This window comes from Doryrhamphus excisus, linkage group LG6 (genome assembly GCF_037039965.1).
Source record: "Doryrhamphus excisus strain RoL-2023G ecotype Guam linkage group LG6, RoL_Dexc_Guam_v1.1, whole genome shotgun sequence".
Taxonomy (NCBI): Eukaryota; Metazoa; Chordata; class Actinopteri; order Syngnathiformes; family Syngnathidae; genus Doryrhamphus; species Doryrhamphus excisus.
This window is the reverse complement of record NC_136362.1, coordinates 2,870,863-2,889,663: the sequence shown is the minus strand read 5'-3', so window position 1 is coordinate 2,889,663 and position 18,801 is coordinate 2,870,863. Positions and strand designations below refer to the sequence as shown.

General features: G+C 43.9%; 2 protein-coding genes across 12 annotated transcripts in view; one reads left to right on the top strand and one right to left on the bottom strand.

The window, feature by feature from the left end:
- The window catches only part of srgap1a (SLIT-ROBO Rho GTPase activating protein 1a), a 52,519-nt gene extending 38,784 nt beyond the window's left edge, over nt 1-13,735 (top strand). For 2 of the 4 annotated variants that reach the window (XM_078791122.1, XM_078791121.1), the window contains exons 16-22: nt 1,665-1,770; nt 1,873-2,097; nt 3,057-3,136; nt 5,930-6,110; nt 8,088-8,225; nt 10,257-10,644; nt 11,227-13,735. In XM_078791122.1, coding sequence (XP_078647248.1) covers nt 1,665-1,770; nt 1,873-2,097; nt 3,057-3,136; nt 5,930-6,110; nt 8,088-8,225; nt 10,257-10,644; nt 11,227-11,625 — 1,517 coding nt within the window. In that variant the 3' untranslated portion in view covers nt 11,626-13,735. Of the gene's footprint in view, nt 1-1,664; nt 1,771-1,872; nt 2,098-3,056; nt 3,137-5,929; nt 6,111-8,087; nt 8,226-10,253; nt 10,645-11,226 lie in introns of all 4 variants that reach the window. The other 2 variants (XM_058087573.2, XM_058087572.2) reach the window with 1 other exon arrangement.
- cfap263 (cilia and flagella associated protein 263) overlaps nt 1-18,801 on the bottom strand; it is a 29,538-nt gene that overhangs the window by 7,952 nt on the left and 2,785 nt on the right. For 2 of the 8 annotated variants that reach the window (XM_058087587.2, XM_078791129.1), the window contains exons 2-9: nt 18,126-18,236; nt 17,728-17,836; nt 17,431-17,592; nt 17,216-17,356; nt 15,699-15,812; nt 15,506-15,604; nt 15,338-15,445; nt 13,752-15,274 (exon numbers count right to left, since the gene is read on the bottom strand). In XM_058087587.2, coding sequence (XP_057943570.2) covers nt 14,945-15,274; nt 15,338-15,445; nt 15,506-15,604; nt 15,699-15,812; nt 17,216-17,356; nt 17,431-17,592; nt 17,728-17,836; nt 18,126-18,208 — 1,146 coding nt within the window. In that variant the 5' untranslated portion in view covers nt 18,209-18,236 and the 3' untranslated portion in view covers nt 13,752-14,944. Of the gene's footprint in view, nt 1-3,256; nt 3,378-13,751; nt 15,275-15,337; nt 15,446-15,505; nt 15,605-15,698; nt 15,813-17,215; nt 17,357-17,430; nt 17,593-17,727; nt 17,837-18,125; nt 18,237-18,419; nt 18,796-18,801 lie in introns of those variants that run through there. The other 6 variants (XR_013627472.1, XM_078791132.1, XM_078791133.1 and 3 more) reach the window with 6 other exon arrangements.

The window sequence follows — 18,801 nt, the reverse complement described above, 5'->3', positions numbered from 1 at the left end:
GGCTTCATTGTGGAGATTCCAAGTACAAAAGGACTGGGTTTTCATTTAGTCAGTCGAGGCCCCCCTTTTCATTGACATTCTGTCTGTATGTGACCAGGATGTGGTCGGTCACATTTTATTACCTCGTGACTGTCTGGGTGGTCTTTTTCAGCCTGCAGCATATTACATGGGTGGCTTGGTGTGGGTTGTCTGTGTTCCTGGGGGTACTTGAGCACACTTGTCCTGTTTACATTCCCCAGCTAAGATTCCAATTCATGGCCTCTTGTTGAGTTTCCCAGCAGCACTGCAGCTACTCCAGTCTTTCATTGAGGAATATGCACCGGGGGCCGGGCATCGAGTACTGGGGGCCGGGGTCTGGGGACCGGGCGCTGGGGGCCGGGGTCTGGGGACCGGGCGCTGGGGGCCGGGGTCTGGGGACCGGGCGCTGGGGGCCGGGGTCTGGGGACCGGGCGCTGGGGGCCGGGGTCTGGGGACCGGGCGCTGGGGGCCGGGGTCTGGGGGCCGGGGTCTGGGGGCCGGGCGCTGGGGACCGGGGACCGGGCGCTGGGGACCGGGGGCTGGTGCCTGGGCACTGGGGACCGGGGGCCGGGGGCTGGTGCCTGGGCACTGGGGACCGGGGGCCGGGGGCTGGTGCCTGGGCACTGGGGACCGGGGGCTGGTGCCTGGGCGCTGGGGACCGGGGGCTGGTGCCTGGGCGCTGGGGACCGGGGGCTGGTGCCTGGGCGCTGGGGACCGGGGGCTGGTGCCTGGGCGCTGGGGACCGGGGGCTGGTGCCTGGGCGCTGGGGACCGGGGGCCGGGGGCTGGTGCCTGGGCGCTGGGGACCGGGGGCTGGTGCCTGGGCGCTGGGGACCGGGGGCTGGTGCCTGGGCGCTGGGGACCGGGGGCTGGTGCCTGGGCGCTGGGGACCGGGGGCTGGTGCCTGGGCGCTGGGGACCGGGGGCTGGTGCCTGGGCGCTGGGCGCTGGGGACCGGGGGCTGGGGACCGGGGGCTGGTGCCTGGGCGCTGGGGACCGGGGGCTGGTGCCTGGGCGCTGGGGACCGGGGGCTGGGGACCGGGCGCTGGGGACCGGGGGCTGGGGACCGGGCGCTGGGGACCGGGCGCTGGGGACCGGGCGCTGGGGACCGGGCGCTGGGGACCGGGCGCTGGGGACCGGGCGCTGGGGACCGGGCGCTGGGGGCCGGGCGCTGGGGACCGGGCGCTGGGGACCGGGCGCTGGGGGCCGGGCGCTGGGGACCGGGCGCTGGGGACCGGGCGCTGGGGACCGGGCGCTGGGGGCCGGGCGCTGGGGACCGGGCGCTGGGGACCGGGCGCTGGGGGCCGGGCGCTGGGGACCGGCCGCTGGGGGCCGGCCGCTGGGGGCCGGGCGCTGGGGGCCGGCCGCTGGGGACCGGCCGCTGGGGGCCGGGCGCTGGGGACCGGCCGCTGGGGGCCGGGCGCTGGGGACCGGGCGCTGGGGACCGGGCGCTGGGGGCCGGGCGCTGGGGGCCGGGCGCTGGGGGCCGGGCGCTGGGGGCCGGGCGCTGGGGACCGGCCGCTGGGGGCCGGGCGCTGGGGGCCGGGCGCTGGGGGCCGGGCGCTGGGGGCCGGGCGCTGGGGGCCGGGCGCTGGGGGCCGGGCGCTGGTGTGGAGGTTCTCAAGTGCTTCCACACATGTTCCTCTAGGAATGGACAACCTCTACGAGAGAGCTTTGTACATCCGAAAGATCCTCCTGACCATTCCCAGATCAGTCCTCGTCGTGATGCGCTACCTCTTTGCATTCCTCAACCAGTAAGTTGATTAGCACCACTTTAGCATTAGTTAGCATTAGCACCAGTTTGTAAACGCTCCCATTCAAATAACCTGTTATCCTTTTTCACGTGTTCTTCCCAGCCTGTCGCAGTACAGCGACGAGAACATGATGGACCCGTACAACTTGGCCATTTGCTTTGGCCCCACACTCATGCCCACACCAGAGAGTCAGGACCAGGTCTCCTGTCAGGCCCACGTCAACGAGATCATCAAGACCATCATCATCCACCAGGAGACCATCTTCCCTGACGCCAAAGAGCTGGATGGGCCCGTCTATGAAAAGTGCATGGCGGGAGGAGACTATTGGTAAATGAACGTTCATCTTTTTAAAATTAATTTAATTATCAAAACATATTTTTTAGTTTTGTTTTCTTTCTAATATTAATATTAAAAAAAAACATACTTTTTTTCTTCAAATATTTTGACTTTATGCTACTAAATTATATAATTTTCCTTATGATATTATGAGTTTATTGTAGTAAAATTGCAATATTTTTGGACAGTTTATTACGCTGGGTATTTTAGTAAAATTACTACCACTATTTTAACTTTCTTCATATCATTTATTATTATTATTATTATAAGGGCCTTAAAGGGCCGGCCTTAAAGCTCCATCCTTAAAGGGCCAGCCTTAAAGCTCCATCCTTAAAGGGCCGGCCTTAAAGGGCCTTAAATTACAACTTGTATTATTTTTTTTAATGTAGGCAATAAAGAACAGCTGCGGGCTGCAAATGCCACCCGGGGCCGCACATTGGACACCCTCGGTCCACGAGAAGAATCAATTATCTAAAGGCTTGCAGTTAAACCTTCACCTGCATGCCTTGCGGGCGCGCTGAGTAGAGCCACATAGCAAAACCGGGGGAGGGGCGTGAAATGATGACTGGATGCAGGGGGCGTGATGAGGTGGTCATACCTTGTACTCACGCGTGTCCCCTGCTCTCGGGTCCCCGCACCCCCCAACCGCTCCGCCCCGCCCCGCCCGGATTGGAGCTCATGAAGCATCTCGGTCACGAATGCACACTTTCAGCAAGCCCCTGGGAGATTTCTCCTCTTGGCGTCTTGTAAAAAAGGCGGGGGGGGGGGGCGGCGGGGGCCCGGCAGTTAGGGGGTAATCTATTCTACAGAGATACGTTTGCCACCTCTCCCATGATGTCAGACGGACACCATGTAGGAAAAAGGAGGCCAAACCACAGATGATGATGGGGGGGGTAATCCTCATATTATACATTCTAAGAGTTTGTTCGCTTGTGTCCCCCCCCCCTTAGTGAGAGTCCCTACAGTGAGCATGGAGCCCTGGAGGAAGTTGACAACGAGGGGGGAGCAGAGACGCACACCAGTGAGGATGGTGAGTAAAGACATGCAGTATATTGCAGCCATTATTTTTCCATACGTATATTAATACTGTAATACTACAATAATATAATAATAGGTACTGGGTTAAATGAAACATGCAGGTCACGTGTACCTTCCTCGGGGTTAAACCCAGCTCACCGCAGCTAATCCCGCCTTTTAGTGTTAGCATTCCAACGTTTCAGCCTCCTCGGAACGCCTCAACATTTTTTTAGTCTCCGTTGGGTCAGGAACGACTAGAGAAGGAGAAACCATGTCGTTAAGCTTAGGGTCCCATTTTGGAATTCTTTTGGAATTTTTTTTAGCATTTCTGTCATTTGTAAAAATTTTTAAAACTTTGCTTTTTTATTAATAATTTAATAAAAATTAATAATATAATATATATTTATAGAATATATTTATTTATATTATATTATAATAATTTATTGATAATTTAATAATAATTTTTTTATTAAGATGAAAAATAAATAAACAAATCAAGAATAAAATCAATCAATCAGTAATAAATAAATATAATAATAATAATAAAACGGCAAATAATAAAAACTTAAGAAACCACAAATAGTTGTTGGGTAGACAAATAATTTTTTTCACATTAAAATGAACAAAGCATTATTAATCACATTTATACTTTTTTTTTTAACTGCACGATCGTGAGACACATGCTAACTCGCAAACTAGACCGCTAGCGACCTAAACGGTAGCCTTCAAGTTATTTCCTTTCAACTTAAACAGCCAAAAACTTACCACTTCCACATGGATAGGGAGGATAACTATTAACAGTTATTTAACCTTTAACATGAACATTAATCAAACGTAATAATTTTTTCTGGGTACATGATACCATACAGCATCCGTATCAAACTTGCGCAGGCCGCACTAACATTAAACTTTCATATCAACGGTGCCAGAGAGGATGTGTGCTTGGGTAAGGCTGCAACTGTCCAGGGACTCCGCTTCTGACTTGAAGTGAGATATGGGGGGGAGTGTGGGGGTGGGGGGGTTAGGGAGGAACAAAGATGCTATTTTTAGCCCTGTGTTGCTGTAGCGCTCGTTGGACCAACGGCGGTAGAAATGAGCAGACAGACTGACTCCCGGTATTTGTCTGTGTTGATGGCTGATAGTTCAACAAAGAACAGGCTTTGCTACACGTCTTAAAAATAAAACCTGTATTTTTGCCATCTTTCCGCTTTTTTTAAATTACAACATTTTTGGCAACACGCAAATAAATGTTGGTTTCAGTGAAAGAATTACGTGGGAATTTGGATAAAATCATGTTGGAGTGGAACCTTGGTTAGCATCAGTCACTAACCAGAAAATGTACTCAAACTGAGGCATAACTTTTTTTTATATGTCAACCAAAAAAAACACGCTAACTGAGGTTCCACTGTACACGATAAAATCAGACGGGTAGATTATACTGGTATCTTCCGTTATTATTATTACTATTAGTTTCATGATGATCATTTATATGCATTTATAATAGTTTAATGTATGTAAAACCATAAAAATATGTTTTTGGAAATATGACGAGCAAAGTAAGGAAACTGATTTCCGGTTGTCATTTCCTCATCTAGTGACTAGGACGCTAACAAGGAAGGACCCGCGCCAAGATGTGTGCCATATTGTACACTAACCAGAAAATGTACTCAAACCGAGGCATAACTTTTTTTTTAATGTTAACCAAAAAAACACGCTAACTGAGGTTCCACTGTACACAATAAAATCAGACGGGTAGATTATACTGGTATCTTCCGATATTATTATTATTAGTTTCATGATGATCATTCATATGCATTTAGAATAGTTTAATGTATATAAAAACCATAAAAATATGTTTTTGGAAATATGACGAGCAAAGTAAGGAAACTGATTTCCGGTTGTCATTTCCTCATCTAGTGACTAGGACGCTAACAAGGAAGGACCCGCGCCAAGATGTGTGCCATATTGTACACTAACCAGAAAATGTACTCAAACCGAGGCATAACTTTTTTTTTAATGTTAACCAAAAAAACACGCTAACTGAGGTTCCACTGTACACAATAAAATCAGACGGGTAGATTATACTGGTATCTTCCGATATTATTATTATTAGTTTCATGATGATCATTCATATGCATTTATAATAGTTTAATGTATGTAAAACCATAAAAATATGTTTTTGGAAATATGACGAGCAAAGTAAGGCAGCTGATTTCCGGTTGTCATTTCCTCATCTAGTGACTAGGACGCTAACAAGGAAAGACTCGTGCAGTGTATTAACGACATGCCAATATTGTACGCTAACCAGAAAGTGTACTCAAACCGAGGCATAACTTTTTTTTTTGAATGTTAACCAAAAAACACGCTAACTGAGGTTGAAGAGTCCAATTACAATATTACATTGAATTACCAGCGGCATGCTAAACTACCACGGAAGCTAATTGTCCGTGTTTATTTCCCCCGTGGGTGATCCCGGGGTCCGCCTGTACGGTTATCAGCCCAATCTAATAATCCACACACGGTCATGCCCCCGAGTCTCGGTCCCTTCTCACCGGCGTCTATAAATAGCGTGTGCGTTACTTCCTCCAGGCTCGGGCTGTGTTGCTGGAGCTAAAATAACCGACCCGGCTCACGCAGTCGGCACTCTTCAACGCCACGTGCGCCAGCTGTCACACTCGCATCCACGTGTGCGAACATCTGCAGCAGAGCATCAGACCTAACGCCAACTTTCCGACACGCGTCATACGTGACGATATCAGTGTCTTCCGGATGTCACCTGACCTGTCTAACACGCTTATGTCGACAGAGGGCGAGCCGATTGAAGCCATCGCCAAGTTTGATTACGTCGGGCGCTCTTCCAGGGAGTTGTCCTTCAAGAAGGGCGCCTCGCTGCTGCTGTATCAGCGGGCGTCGGAAGACTGGTGGGAGGGGCGGCACAACGGCATCGATGGCCTGGTGCCACACCAGTATATCGTGGTCCAAGACATGTGAGTAACTTGTGTGCACAGACGGCAACCTGATGAGAGCATGAATGATGGAGATGGACTGTACAAGACCTTCCTCTTTAATACCACCTTCCTGTTTTGCCATGAGTTGTTTCTCAAATTCAATAATGTTTCTCACTTTCTTTATTGAATTCAAGGAATAACTCATGGCAAAACAGGAAGGTTACCAAAAAAACATAATGTGGCGGCGAGATCAAGACCTTCCTCTTTAATACCACCTTCTTGTTTTGCCATGAGTTGTTTCTTGAATTCAATAATGTTTCTCATATTCTTTATTGACTTCAAGGAATAACTCATGGCAAACCAGGAAGGTTACCAAAAAACACAATGTGGCAGCGAGATCAAGACTTTAATACCACCTTCCTGTTTTGCCATGAGTTGTTTCTCGAATTCAATAATGTTTCTCACATTGTTTATTGAATTCAAGGAATAACTCATGGCAAAACAGGAAGGTTACCAAAAAAACACAATCTGGCAGCGAGATCAAGACCTTCCTCTTTAATACCACCTTCCTGTTTTGCCATGAGTTGTTTCTCAAATTCAGTAATGTTTCTCATATTCTTTATTGAATTCAAGGAATAACTCATGTTTCTTGAATTCAATAATGTATCTCACCTTCTTTATTGAATTCGAGGAATAACTCGTGGCAAAACAGGAAGGTTACCAAAAAACACAATGTGGCAGCGAGATCAAGACCTTCCTCTTTAATACCACCTTCCTGTTTTGCCATGAGTTATTCCTTGAATTCAATAAAGAAGGTGAGAAACATTGAATTCAAGAAACAACTTCCTGTTTTGCCATGAGTTATTCTTTGAATTCAATAAAGAAGGTGAGAAACATTATTGAATTCAAGAAACAACTTCCTGTTTTGCCAGAGGGTGAGAAACATTATTGAATTCAAGAAACAACTTCCTGTTTTGCCATGAGTAATTCCTTGAATTCAATAAAAAAGGTGAGAAACATTATTGAATTCAAGAAACTACTTCCTGTTTTGCCATGAGTTATTCCTTGAATTCAATAAAGGTGAGAAACATTATTGAATTCAAGAAACAACTCATGGCAAAACTTGAATTCAAAACTTGTTTCTTGAATTTTGTGTTTCTCACCTTTATTGAATTCAAGGAATAACTCATGGCAAAACAGGAAGTAGTTTCTTGAATTCAATAATGTTTCTCACCTTCCTGTTTTGCCATGAGTTGCTTCTTGAATTCAATAATGTTTCTCACCTTCTTTACTGAATTCAAGGAATAACTCGCGGTAAAACAGGCAGGTGGTATTAAAGAGGAAGGTCTTGATCTCGCTGCCACATTGTGTTTTTTGGTAACAGTGACGTCAAGAATGACGTCGTCAACGAGAGGTAGAAGTAAAATTTTTGGAGAGACAAAATTCCACGCCGTCTAGAGGTAGAATTGTTCATGCTCTCATTAGATTGTGGTCGGTCCCTCTTTAGCGATGTGATACTCCCAGATCACAAAGCTGCCTGGTGAATTGATTCAGTCTTGTTAGCATAGAAGCATATTCACTCCGATTGCCCACAAAATGGCCATTTGGACTTCTTGCTGCGCTCATGTCCTGTCTCTTGTGCCTGTATTCGTAAATCAGCAGGAGGGGGGGGGGGGGGGCAGCGCTGACGTAGTCTTGCTTAATGAAAAGAGCAGTAGGATTTACTGCCGTCCGGGTAGAGCCCGTCACATCCTGCTCTCTTAAAGCAGGAAAAAGCACGAGTGCAGCATCTTCACATAATCCCATAAAAGAGCTCGTAATAAAGCGTGCGTCACCGAGACCATTTCAACGCTTCATCTAATGAACGCTTTATAAATGCTGTTTTGAATCAGGACTTGACCTTGCGCTCATTTACTTGCGAGCCAGCAACTATATTCCGATATTCCGAAAGCACAGAAATAACCAATCCGTTCATCACTTCCTCGTCTTTTTCTGTTTCCATGTCTGGTGTCTCAGAGACGACAACTTCTCAGACACTCTGAGTCAGAAGGCCGACAGCGAGGCCGGCAGCGGCCACGCCGGCGAGGAGAAATGCTCGGGAAAAGACATCAGTTCGATGCCTGACGCCAGGATCTCTGAGGCCTTCATATCCAGGTTGGTACCACACGTGTGGACGAATGTTCCACCGGATACTACATATATCTTAAATTAAACAATACAATACCTTGTGTGGGCAACCATAACACCAATGTGGAATAACTCATGGCAAAACAGGAAGGTTGCCAAAAAACACAATGTGGCAGCGAGATCAACACCCTCCTCTTTAACACCACCTTCATATTTTGCCATGAGTTGTTTCTCAAATTCAATAATGTTTCTCGCCTTCTTTATTGAATTCAAGGAATAACTCATGGCAAAACAGGAAGGTTACTAAAAAACACAATGTGGCAACGAGATCAAGACCTTCCTCTTTAACACCACCTTCATATTTTGCCATGAGTTGTTTCTTGATTTCAATAATGTTTCTCATATTCTTTATGGAATTCAAGGAATAACTCATGGCAAAACAGGAAGGTTACTAAAAAACACAATGTGGCAACATGATCAAGACCTTTCTCTTTAACACCACCTTCATATTTTGCCATTAGTTGTTACTTGAATTCAATAATGTTTCTCATTCTTTATTGAATTCAAGGAATAACTCATGGCAAAACAGGAAGGTTACTAAAAAACACAATGTGGCAACGAGATCAAGACCTTCCTCTTTAACACCACCTTCATATTTTGCCATTAGTTGTTTCTTGAATTCAATAATGTTTCTCATATTCTTTATTGAATTCAAGGAATAACTCATGGCAAAACAGGAAGGTTACTAAAAAACACAATGTGGCAACGAGATCAAGACCTTCCTCTTTAAGTTTGTCTTTAAGTGGGTTTGATACCCCCCCCACCCAAAAAAAAGACAATTCCTATTGCTAATGGTGCAGCACATGCAGTATTTTTGTCAGCAGGAGTTAGTCACGTGCGTGTATTTGGTCTCCGCTGCTCTTCTACTTCCTCATTGCTCCATTTGGTGACCTTGAAACGTGTTACACACACATTCCCTAACCACACTGCCTCCGCTTCACATTTGCCGTTGAGCCCTTTTAGCTTTTCTAGAATATTCACTATCCCAGTCTTGCATATTTAGATATATTTAAGATGTACAGTATTATTATTATTATTATTTTATTAGTAGTCATAATAAATATTGCCTGAGCTGGTGGTGATGGAGCTTAGTGGCAGTACCCCTCATTCCAGTGTAACATGTTCAAGCAGACTACGCCCCCTGCAGCTACCAATAGTTACTACAGTTGTTTTTCTCTCCATCCAGCTCTGCGCCATGACGGAACATCCACTATTTTAATAATGATTAATCTACATAAAATAAGATGAAAAATAAACAAAGAAAATCAATCAATCAGTAATAAATAAATATAATAATAATAATAAAACGGCAAATAATAAAAACTTAAGAAACCACATATAGTTGGTGGGTAGACAAATTATTTTTTTCATATTAAAATGAACAAAGCATTATTAGAGCCCTGTAGACATGACAAAACACGACTATAGTCACTTTTTTTTTTTTTTTTGCAACATATTGCGCAACTGCAGGGTCTTGAGACACATGCTAACTCGCAAACTAGAGCGCTAGCGACCTAAACGGTAGCATTCGAGTTATTTCCTTTAAACTTAAATAGCCAAAAACTTACCACTTCCACACAAATAGGGAGGATAACTATTAACAGTTATTTAACCTTTAACATGAACATTAATCAAACGTAATAATTTTTTCTGGGTACATGATACCATACAGCATCCATATCAAACTTACGCGGGGGGCACTAACATTAAACTTTCATATCAAGGCGGGGGCCTCAAACTAGTGGCCCGCAGGCCGCATGTTTGTGACCCCTGCCATACAGCATCCATATCAAACTTGCGCGGGCCGCACTAACATTAAACTTTCATATCAAGGCGGGGGCCTCAAACTAGTGTCCTGCGGGCCACATTTGGCCCGCGGGCCACATGTTTGAGACCCTGCTGTTAAGGGGTTAATAAGGGTTATTGTAGTCATTATTCAAGTATTAGTCAAGTATTTTCCCTAAAGGATGAGCCCATGTTCCTTTCCTTTTCCAGCAGGCACAGAAAAAGGTCCGAGCCGCCATCACGCCGCCCTCCCGCCCGCCCCAGCGATGTCCACTGCAAGGTCCATCCCTCCCAGCAGGGTCACCCTGCACACGGAGGCACCCCCGAGACGGGCTCGCCAGTCCTGGGCCACTTCAGTCCACGTGACATTCTACGGAGTCGCAACCACTTGCCCGTGGATAGCCCGGAGCGCCGGCGCCGCACCGGTCACGGCAGTCTCACCAACATCAGTCGCCACGAGTCCCTGAAGAAAACGGAAAGCCCGCCCATCCGCCGCTCCACCTCGTCGGGCCAGTACACAGGCTTTAGCGACCACCATCACCACCACCATCACCATCACCACCACGGCGGCAAGACGCTGGACCCGGAGACCATCGCACAGGTCAGCGCGGGACGAGCGGCGACGTGACCGCAGCTCCCTCCACCGTCAAAGCCCCCCTGCCCCGCCCCCCGGCCTTGTAACAATCTAGTCAGTCCCTGTCTTCTGCTACTGTGTCTTTGTGTGCTAACTACACGCTTGACACATTGGGATCACCAGTTAGCTACGTTAGCGATCTGCATATGGGACATAAGCAGGAATCCTAGACCAGGGCCGCCCCCCTACCCCGGACCTTAGAACTAGAACTAGTGGTCATGTTTAAACCACAGGGATCCATCCCAGTGTTTGGGAACACCCATGGCTTTAGGAGCGCTGTGATTGGCCGGCGACCAGTGAAGGGTGTAATCGGCCCCGGCTGGGATAGGCTCCAGCATACCCCGGTGACCCTAGTGAGGATAAGCGGCATAGAAAATGAAGTTTTAGGATCATGCAAGGATCCATAACGAAGCTTTGCATGGCAGAGGTTACTCACTTCAAATATGCAATGCATGCTGGGTGCTTTGTAATTTCGCATTTTGTCACTTCCTGTTACATCATCACCGCCTTATTCTTGTTCTGATATTGAACCTATCTCCACTCCTTCAGGACATAGAAGAAACCATGAACACGGCTCTGAACGAGCTTCGTGAGCTGGAGCGCCAGAGTTCGTCCAAGCACGCCCCCGACGTGGTGCTCGACACCCTGGAGCAGCGTCAAACCCCCACGCCGGCCAGCTCCAGCGAGTCCCTCGGCGCTCCTATCCACGGCGTGGTGCTGAGGTCCGCCGCCAACACCGAGCCGCCGTTCCGCCGCAGCGCCAGCGATTCCATGAGCACCTTCAAACCGGCGGCGGCGGTGGCGACGACGACGGCGACACCTCGCATGGGAGTGCAGCTCAAGCCGCCCGCTTTGAGACCCAAACCCGTGCTTGTGCCCAAGTCCGGCCAGATACCGCACCAGTCTGCTGTCACTCAGGATCCGTTGGACAAATCCTGCACCATGTAAACCTTGCAATGGAAGCAACTTCCGCGGACGCCGTAGTGGAATTATTCTTCATAGGTAACCAAATCACAAATGCTTCCCGTAACGCATAGTAGTACTACCTGAAATACACGCCATGTACGTGCATGTACCACGTTTACCACTGAGGCCCCAAATCGGGGTGACCTGATTCGCCGGCTGTTCCGATGAACGGCGATGTCACCTGCCTCGAACATCTTCGCCATCGTGAAGCTGCTGTGACCACAACCGGCTCGGAGAAAAACCACCCACTCGGAGAAAAACCACTACTTCATGATAGCGCCATGATACTTTTTATGTACATCTGAAGTAAATATGAAATACTGTATTCGCACGTTTGCGGAACGCCGTGTAGTTTAGTTGGCACCATTTAGCCTCTCCAAAAAGATGGACCGTGATATTCCATGCTGGGATTAGAATGGATGAGAAAACCGGGAAAACGAGGGTTCTCACGTGCCTTTGAGCAAGCACGTGAGTTCCATTTGAGTGTCCATTTGTGTATTTAAATCTCTGCAGGTTGTTTTGGAGAACTTCATCCTAACGCTACGACGATTGGATTTGCAAGGTTTACGCGCGCGTGTGTACTCGTCAAAAGCTGCGTAGATTTCTCAATGACTAACTTGTTATTTTTATTTAAAAAAATGCCATGAGTTGTTTCTCAAATTCAATAATGTTTCTCACCTTCTTTATTGAATTCAAGGAATAACTCATGGCAAAACAGGAAGGTTACCAAAAAACACAATGTGGCAACGAGATCAAGACCTTCCTCTTTAACACCACCTTCATATTTTGCCATGAGTTGTTTCTTGAATTCAATGTTTCTCATATTCTTTATTGAATTCAAGGAATAACTCATGGCAAAACAGGAAGGTTACAAAAAACACAAAGTGGCAGTGAGATCAAGACTTTAATACCACCTTCCTGTTTTGCCATGAGTTGTTTCTCGAATTCAACAATGTTTCTCACCTTCTTTATTGAATTCAAGGAATAACTCATGGCAAAACAGGAAGGTTACAAAAAAACACAATGTGGCAACGAGATAAAGACCTTCCTCTTTAACACCACCTTTATATTTTGCCATGAGTTGTTTCTCGAATTCAATAATGTTTCTCACCTTCTTTATTGAATTCAAGGAATAACTCATGGCAAAACAGGAAGGTTACCAAAAAACACAATGTGGCAGCGAGATCAACACCTTCCTCTTTAATACCACCTTCCTGTTTTGCAATGAGTTGTTTCTTGAATTCAATGTTTCTCATATTCTTGATTGAATTCAAGGAATAACTCATGGCAAAACAGGAAGGTTATAAAAAAGACTTTAATACCACCTTCCTGTTTTGCCATGAGTTGTTTCTCAAATTCTTTATTGAATTCAATGAATAACTCATGGCAAAACAGGAAGGTTGTATTAAAGTCTTGATCTCACTGCCACATTGTGTTTTTTGTAACCTTCCTGTTTTGCCATGAGTTATTCCTTGAATTCAATAATGTTTCTCACCTTCATTATTGAATTCAAGGAATAACTCATGGCAAAACAGGAAGGTTACCAAAAAAACACAATGTGGCAGCAAGATCAACACCTTCCTCTTTAATACTACCTTCCTGTTTTGCCATGAGTTGTTTCTTGAATTCAATAATGTTTCTCACCTTCTTTATTGCATTCAACCGTAACGCCAATGCGGCCCACAGTATAAGTGAGTTTGATACCCCCCAGACTAAAACTGACTGATATTTAGAGAGCCGATAATGTAGAATAAATGTGTACTGTTATGAAGTGTACTATGTGCTTGTGAAAGTGCCTTGGAAGATTTTTCCCGTCATTCATTCATTCATTCATTCGGTTGCTGTGAACGGAGCAGATATGCTACATCAAGACGCCAAGACGTCGATATTGAAATAAAACCATCACGTACACGTAACTGTATACAAGGCATGTAACATCATAACCGTTCCTGCGGGGACTCCTTTCCAATAAATGGAATAGTTTGTCCAGTCTGAGGAAGAGTTATTGGAACAGCGTATGGCGGCATTGAACCTGCTGTTTGATTCACTCAATTGCAACATAAGCAAAGATTAGTCCAGACTTATTCATAAATTATATTTCAGCATTTCAGCTTTTTATTATTGGTGAAAAAGCCTATTATTAATACAAACATCTGTTTTACTTTTCAAATATTAAATCATATTTGTGATTTTTTTTTCTTATTATGACTTTATTACCTTAACAAAACTTTCTTCCACAACCTCATTTTCCAAACTGGATTTTATTGTTAGTTTCTCATAAAATTATGACTCCGCCCCCATTTGAATAAATCTAGTTTTTGTCTTTATTTGGATTTATTTTTTTATCAATTTTGTTCCCATTTCTGCTGGGTTATTTTAATGATGTAATTACTTTCTTATATTTCCTTTTCGGAATTATGACTTTATTACCATATTTTGACTTGATTCTGATAACTTTTTCCCGATTTAATTTTAATTCATTTTGTTTCTCATAATACAACTTTAGGCTGCTAAAATTTATGTTTTTGTAAAATTATGACATGTTTTTTTTTTAATATTATGACATCATCCTTTTTTTTGTTTTTTGGTTGTTAAATTCAATGTGCCCTTGACCCCAAATGTCCCCTGAGCCGCACTTTGGGCACACCTGATGTAGCGCTCTGCCTAGCGGTAGGCAAACTGCAGCCTGTGGGCCACATTGAATCCGCCAAGTGTCGTAATAATCTGCAAGGCATGCTGGGTAGCTTGTCACATTTTTGCTTGACGGCAAAAACATGTTGAGGCGGTCGTCGGAGAAGTAAACAGGAAGTTAAAATACTCTTGATCTCCAGTGATTCATTGTTTGTTGTTGTTGTTGAAGCTGGACTACCCAGCATGCCTTGCGGGCATTGTTAATCCCTCACTTAAAAAAAAAAAACTATAAAATGTTGTCTTTTATAGTTTAGTTTTCATTTCGTTTGTTTTTGTTATTAGCTTCCAGTAAATTAATTTGCCATTATTACAAATTAAATTAATTTTTTTAATGTATTTGTGCATTTTGAAAAACGATTTCCTATGAAAGATGAATCTTCATCTTTACTATGTTTGCCAGTAAATGTAAATTTATTGTTATTGATTTCCAGAGTGTCAAATTTTGAAGATTTCTGGAAGATTTGAAGCCCAACCCAGCAACTAATATTTAAAAGAATCATTAATATGATAATTAATGACATATATATATTTGAACCCCAAAGGTTATTTTTTCATTTCTAAATAAAAAAAAAATCATAACTCCACACTACACTTCCTGTCAAATGCTATTCTATGCTATATGTGGCAGCTTCACTGTTCCGACATCTGCTCCGTTTACAGGAGCGCCTCGGGGTTTGCTCCTGGATTTGGTCTTTGAGGTCATCTGAGCAGAGCAGAAGGGACGCAATACCGAAATATATAAAATACCGTACAACGATAAACGACGCCGAAAAACCCGCCTCACCTCAGCAACATCGACGTTCCTCTGCCATGTGCGGACGCTCTGCTGCAGTTTCTTGTGCTCGTTTTTGGCGTGCATGTACTGAGCGACGCCGGGCGCCTGGTACTCCGACATCTGGTGGCGCAGATGCTTGTTGAGGGTCTCGGTCTTTAAACGTTCCTGCAAGGAGGAATAATTAGACAAGGTCTTCAAGTGTAATACTCCAAAACTGCGTTCCACAACCTCTTCAGCACGTAGCATCTCCTCCTCTGTTTTCTGTAACATCTCCTTTCTTCTTGTGATGTCGCTGCTGAGTTCTACGGACTCCTGCGTCACATCCCGAAGCATCTCCTGTCCACATATTTAAACAACCAGGACTCTGCAGTGCCAAGCTGGTGTGTGTTGAGCTACCTTGTGAGAGTTGAGGACACGTTGAGCTTGTAGAAGTTTAACCCGGAGATCTCCAAGGTTGATGTCTGTCATGGGTTCACTGTACTCCAAGAAGATGTCCTGGATGCGCCGCGGAAGAAGGAAAAGGTTGTCGAACCATCAACTTCACATCATCGCACTTCACATCTCCTGCCCCCCCCCCCTCCCCCGCCACCTCGTGTCCTGCTTTTCCCAGGTCTCGCTTCTCCTGCAGCTGCTGCTGGAGCCTCTTCTGCTGCACCTTCAGGGCTTGGATCTTCAGTTTTAAAGTCTGACACTGCGTGTCCTGCTTGGATTGTGCGGAGGAAAGGCACCAATTCATATATTAATATTAATTTTTATGAATATGACTCAGCTAATTGTAATGGTTTTATTCCATTTGAACATGCATCAGATTCCAATTGAATGCATCCCATAATCAGTTCCCAGTTCCACATGTCCAAAAGGAGTAGGAAGAAGCAAAGCTTATTAAATCCTACCCCTCCATCTGGTACTTTTTAAAATCAGTAACTGTTACATTTGTTCACTTCCTGCTTTCCTAATTTTTTTTAATTAATTTTTTTTATTTTATTTTATTTTTTTTTACGTACCAAAGTATGAGGTGATATGAGCATCCAATGACATAATGGGTACCATAGTAAGTGTCAATATAGTGATATATATATATAGCACATCATGACATGACATCAACTTTTTATCTCGTTATTTTGACTTTTTTATCTTGTTATTTTTATTTTTTATCTTATTTTATTCTATCTATTCATTTCTATGTTTTAGCTTGTTATTTTGACTTTCTATCTCATAATTTTGACTTTCTATCTCGTTATTTCGACTTTCTATATCATAATTTTGACTTTTTATCTTGTTATTTGGACTTTATCTCCTTATTTGGACAATCTATCTTGTTATTTCGACTTTATGTCGTTATTTTGACTCTGTCTCGTTATTTCAACTTTTTGTCTCGTTATTTTGACTTTCTATCTCGTTATTTCGACTTTCTATCTCGTTATTTTTACTTTTTTATCTAATTTCGACTTTCTATCTCTTTATTTCGACTTTCTATCTCTTTATTTTGACTTTCTATCTCTTTATTTTGACTTTCTATCTCATAATTTTGACTTTCTATCTCGTTATTTCGACTTTCTATATCATAATTTCAACTTTTTATCTCGTAATTTTGACTTTTTACCTCGTTATTTGGACTTTGTATCTCCTTATTTGGACGATCTATCTTGTTATTTTGACTTTGTCGTTATTTTGACTCTGTCTTGTTATTTCAACTTTTTGTCTCATTATTTTGACTTTTTATCTCGTTATTTCCACTTTTAATCGTTATTTTTACTTTTTATCTTGTTATTGCGACTATCTCTTTATTTTGACTTTCTATCTCTTTATTTTGACTTTCTATCTATTAATTTCTACTTTGTAGCTCATTTCGACTTTCTATCTTGTTATTTTGACTTGTCTCGTTATTTTGACTTTCTATCTAGTTATTTCGACTTTTTATCTCATTATTTCGAATAGAAAACACCCCTTCAGTAAAGTAATTGCAGGTGTAGTGATGTACAGGATGTACCACAAATGCATTTTAGTGTCTACAAGTTAGTGTATTGCACAGATATATAGTATTTTTACATTTTAAAAAAATACCTGATAGTCACTGGTAAGCAAAGAAAAACACCTATAATGTACCTTAGTCCTGATGTACTGGAGCACCTTCTCTGGTTCTCTTGTGTTGAACACTTTCATCATTGGTTTGCCGAGTCGGTCTTCCAGTTCATTCTTAGCCTTCCGGATGTCCGCTCGCTGTTGCGCTGTTTCTTTAAGGGAGGCCTTGAAGGCAGAACAGGAGGTGAAAACATGGCGTGGCTTTTTTTTTTTTTTTTTTTCTACTCTGTGGCACTAACCTTGTAGTTGTCCTTCATTTTCTCAAATGTCTGTTTGCGTTTCTCCTTGTCTTGTATCACCTGTGCTACTTCCTGCTGCGCCACGCTGAGTTTCTGGTCCAACGTCAGTTGCAAAAGGCCATCGGGCAAGTTGCACTGAGAGATCCGCCCCCATCCTTGACTCTTGACCAGGCAATACACACATAGACATAGATGTTACATTAAAGTAACATGCCCAACACTGGTTGCTATTTGTTTTTATGTGCCAGAGGCCAATAATAAAAGAGCTGCGGGGTATAAAGCTCTTTATATGCTTACCACACAGTCCAGCTGAGGGGTTCCGGTCTCTCCCAGACTCTCAGGGTCCAGGCGGGTGATAAAACGTTCAAACATCTCATTCTCTGCCAAGAGTGCTGCAATGGAACATCTAGTAGACAGAACATTCAAGTCAGCCATAATGGCTTCACTTGAGTCACAGCGTAAAATTATTAAAGCATAATAAAGTGAGTATTATGTATTATTTGTTGAGTGATAAGTTCAAGAAAACAAGCCAGTTTACTCATAAGACTTTAACTTTGACTATTCTAGGTATTTAGCATGAAGCTGTTCAAAAATGGTCGACAAGCTAAGCTAGCATTAGCGCCCTTCTCCTGTTGTCAAAGCGCGGGAAAATAAACTAAACTTATTTTCACTCCTCCATTTAAGTGTTAAGTTACTTTAGTTGTTGAATCCGGGCGTCGAAGAGTTCTTGTTGCTGCTGTGGGACTGTTGTCTCCATTAGGGACAGTTTTTCCTCCATGGTTGCGACGGTACACTTGCTTTGGTTGCTAAGGGGGGGGAAGGTGGATACAAATAAAAACTTTATTGATACCCAGGGTAGAACAATATCGGTACACGAAAGCGTGATTTCAGAAATACTCACTCATATTTCCATTTTGTTTATTACTTACATTATTATTATTTATTATTTACAAACACGAACTTTATTCGTTTACAGAACATTAACTTACACTCCTCGCTCCGTGAGACATAACAGCGAACTCTCAGCAGCAGCAACAACAAAAAAACCCTTTACCCTCACGCACACCTTTCCGGGTGGCAACCACTTCCCTCACAAAGGTTCCGGGTGAATTATGTACCATTATGAATCTAGCACTACAATGTAATTATTATATTGTTGATAATGTACTGTAAAAACTAAAATAGTTTGTTTTATAATGTTAAATGTGTAAATAAAAGCCTAATTTTTTATTTTATTTAACTATTGGTGCTGGTATGGCGCTCACGATAAATTTTGTTTACTTCCGTGTTTTGGGGCAGGAAGGCGTTCCCCTGTGTAGAGGTTTCACTTTCATTTCTCTGTAAAGGGGCGCAGATCTGGATCGAGACAGA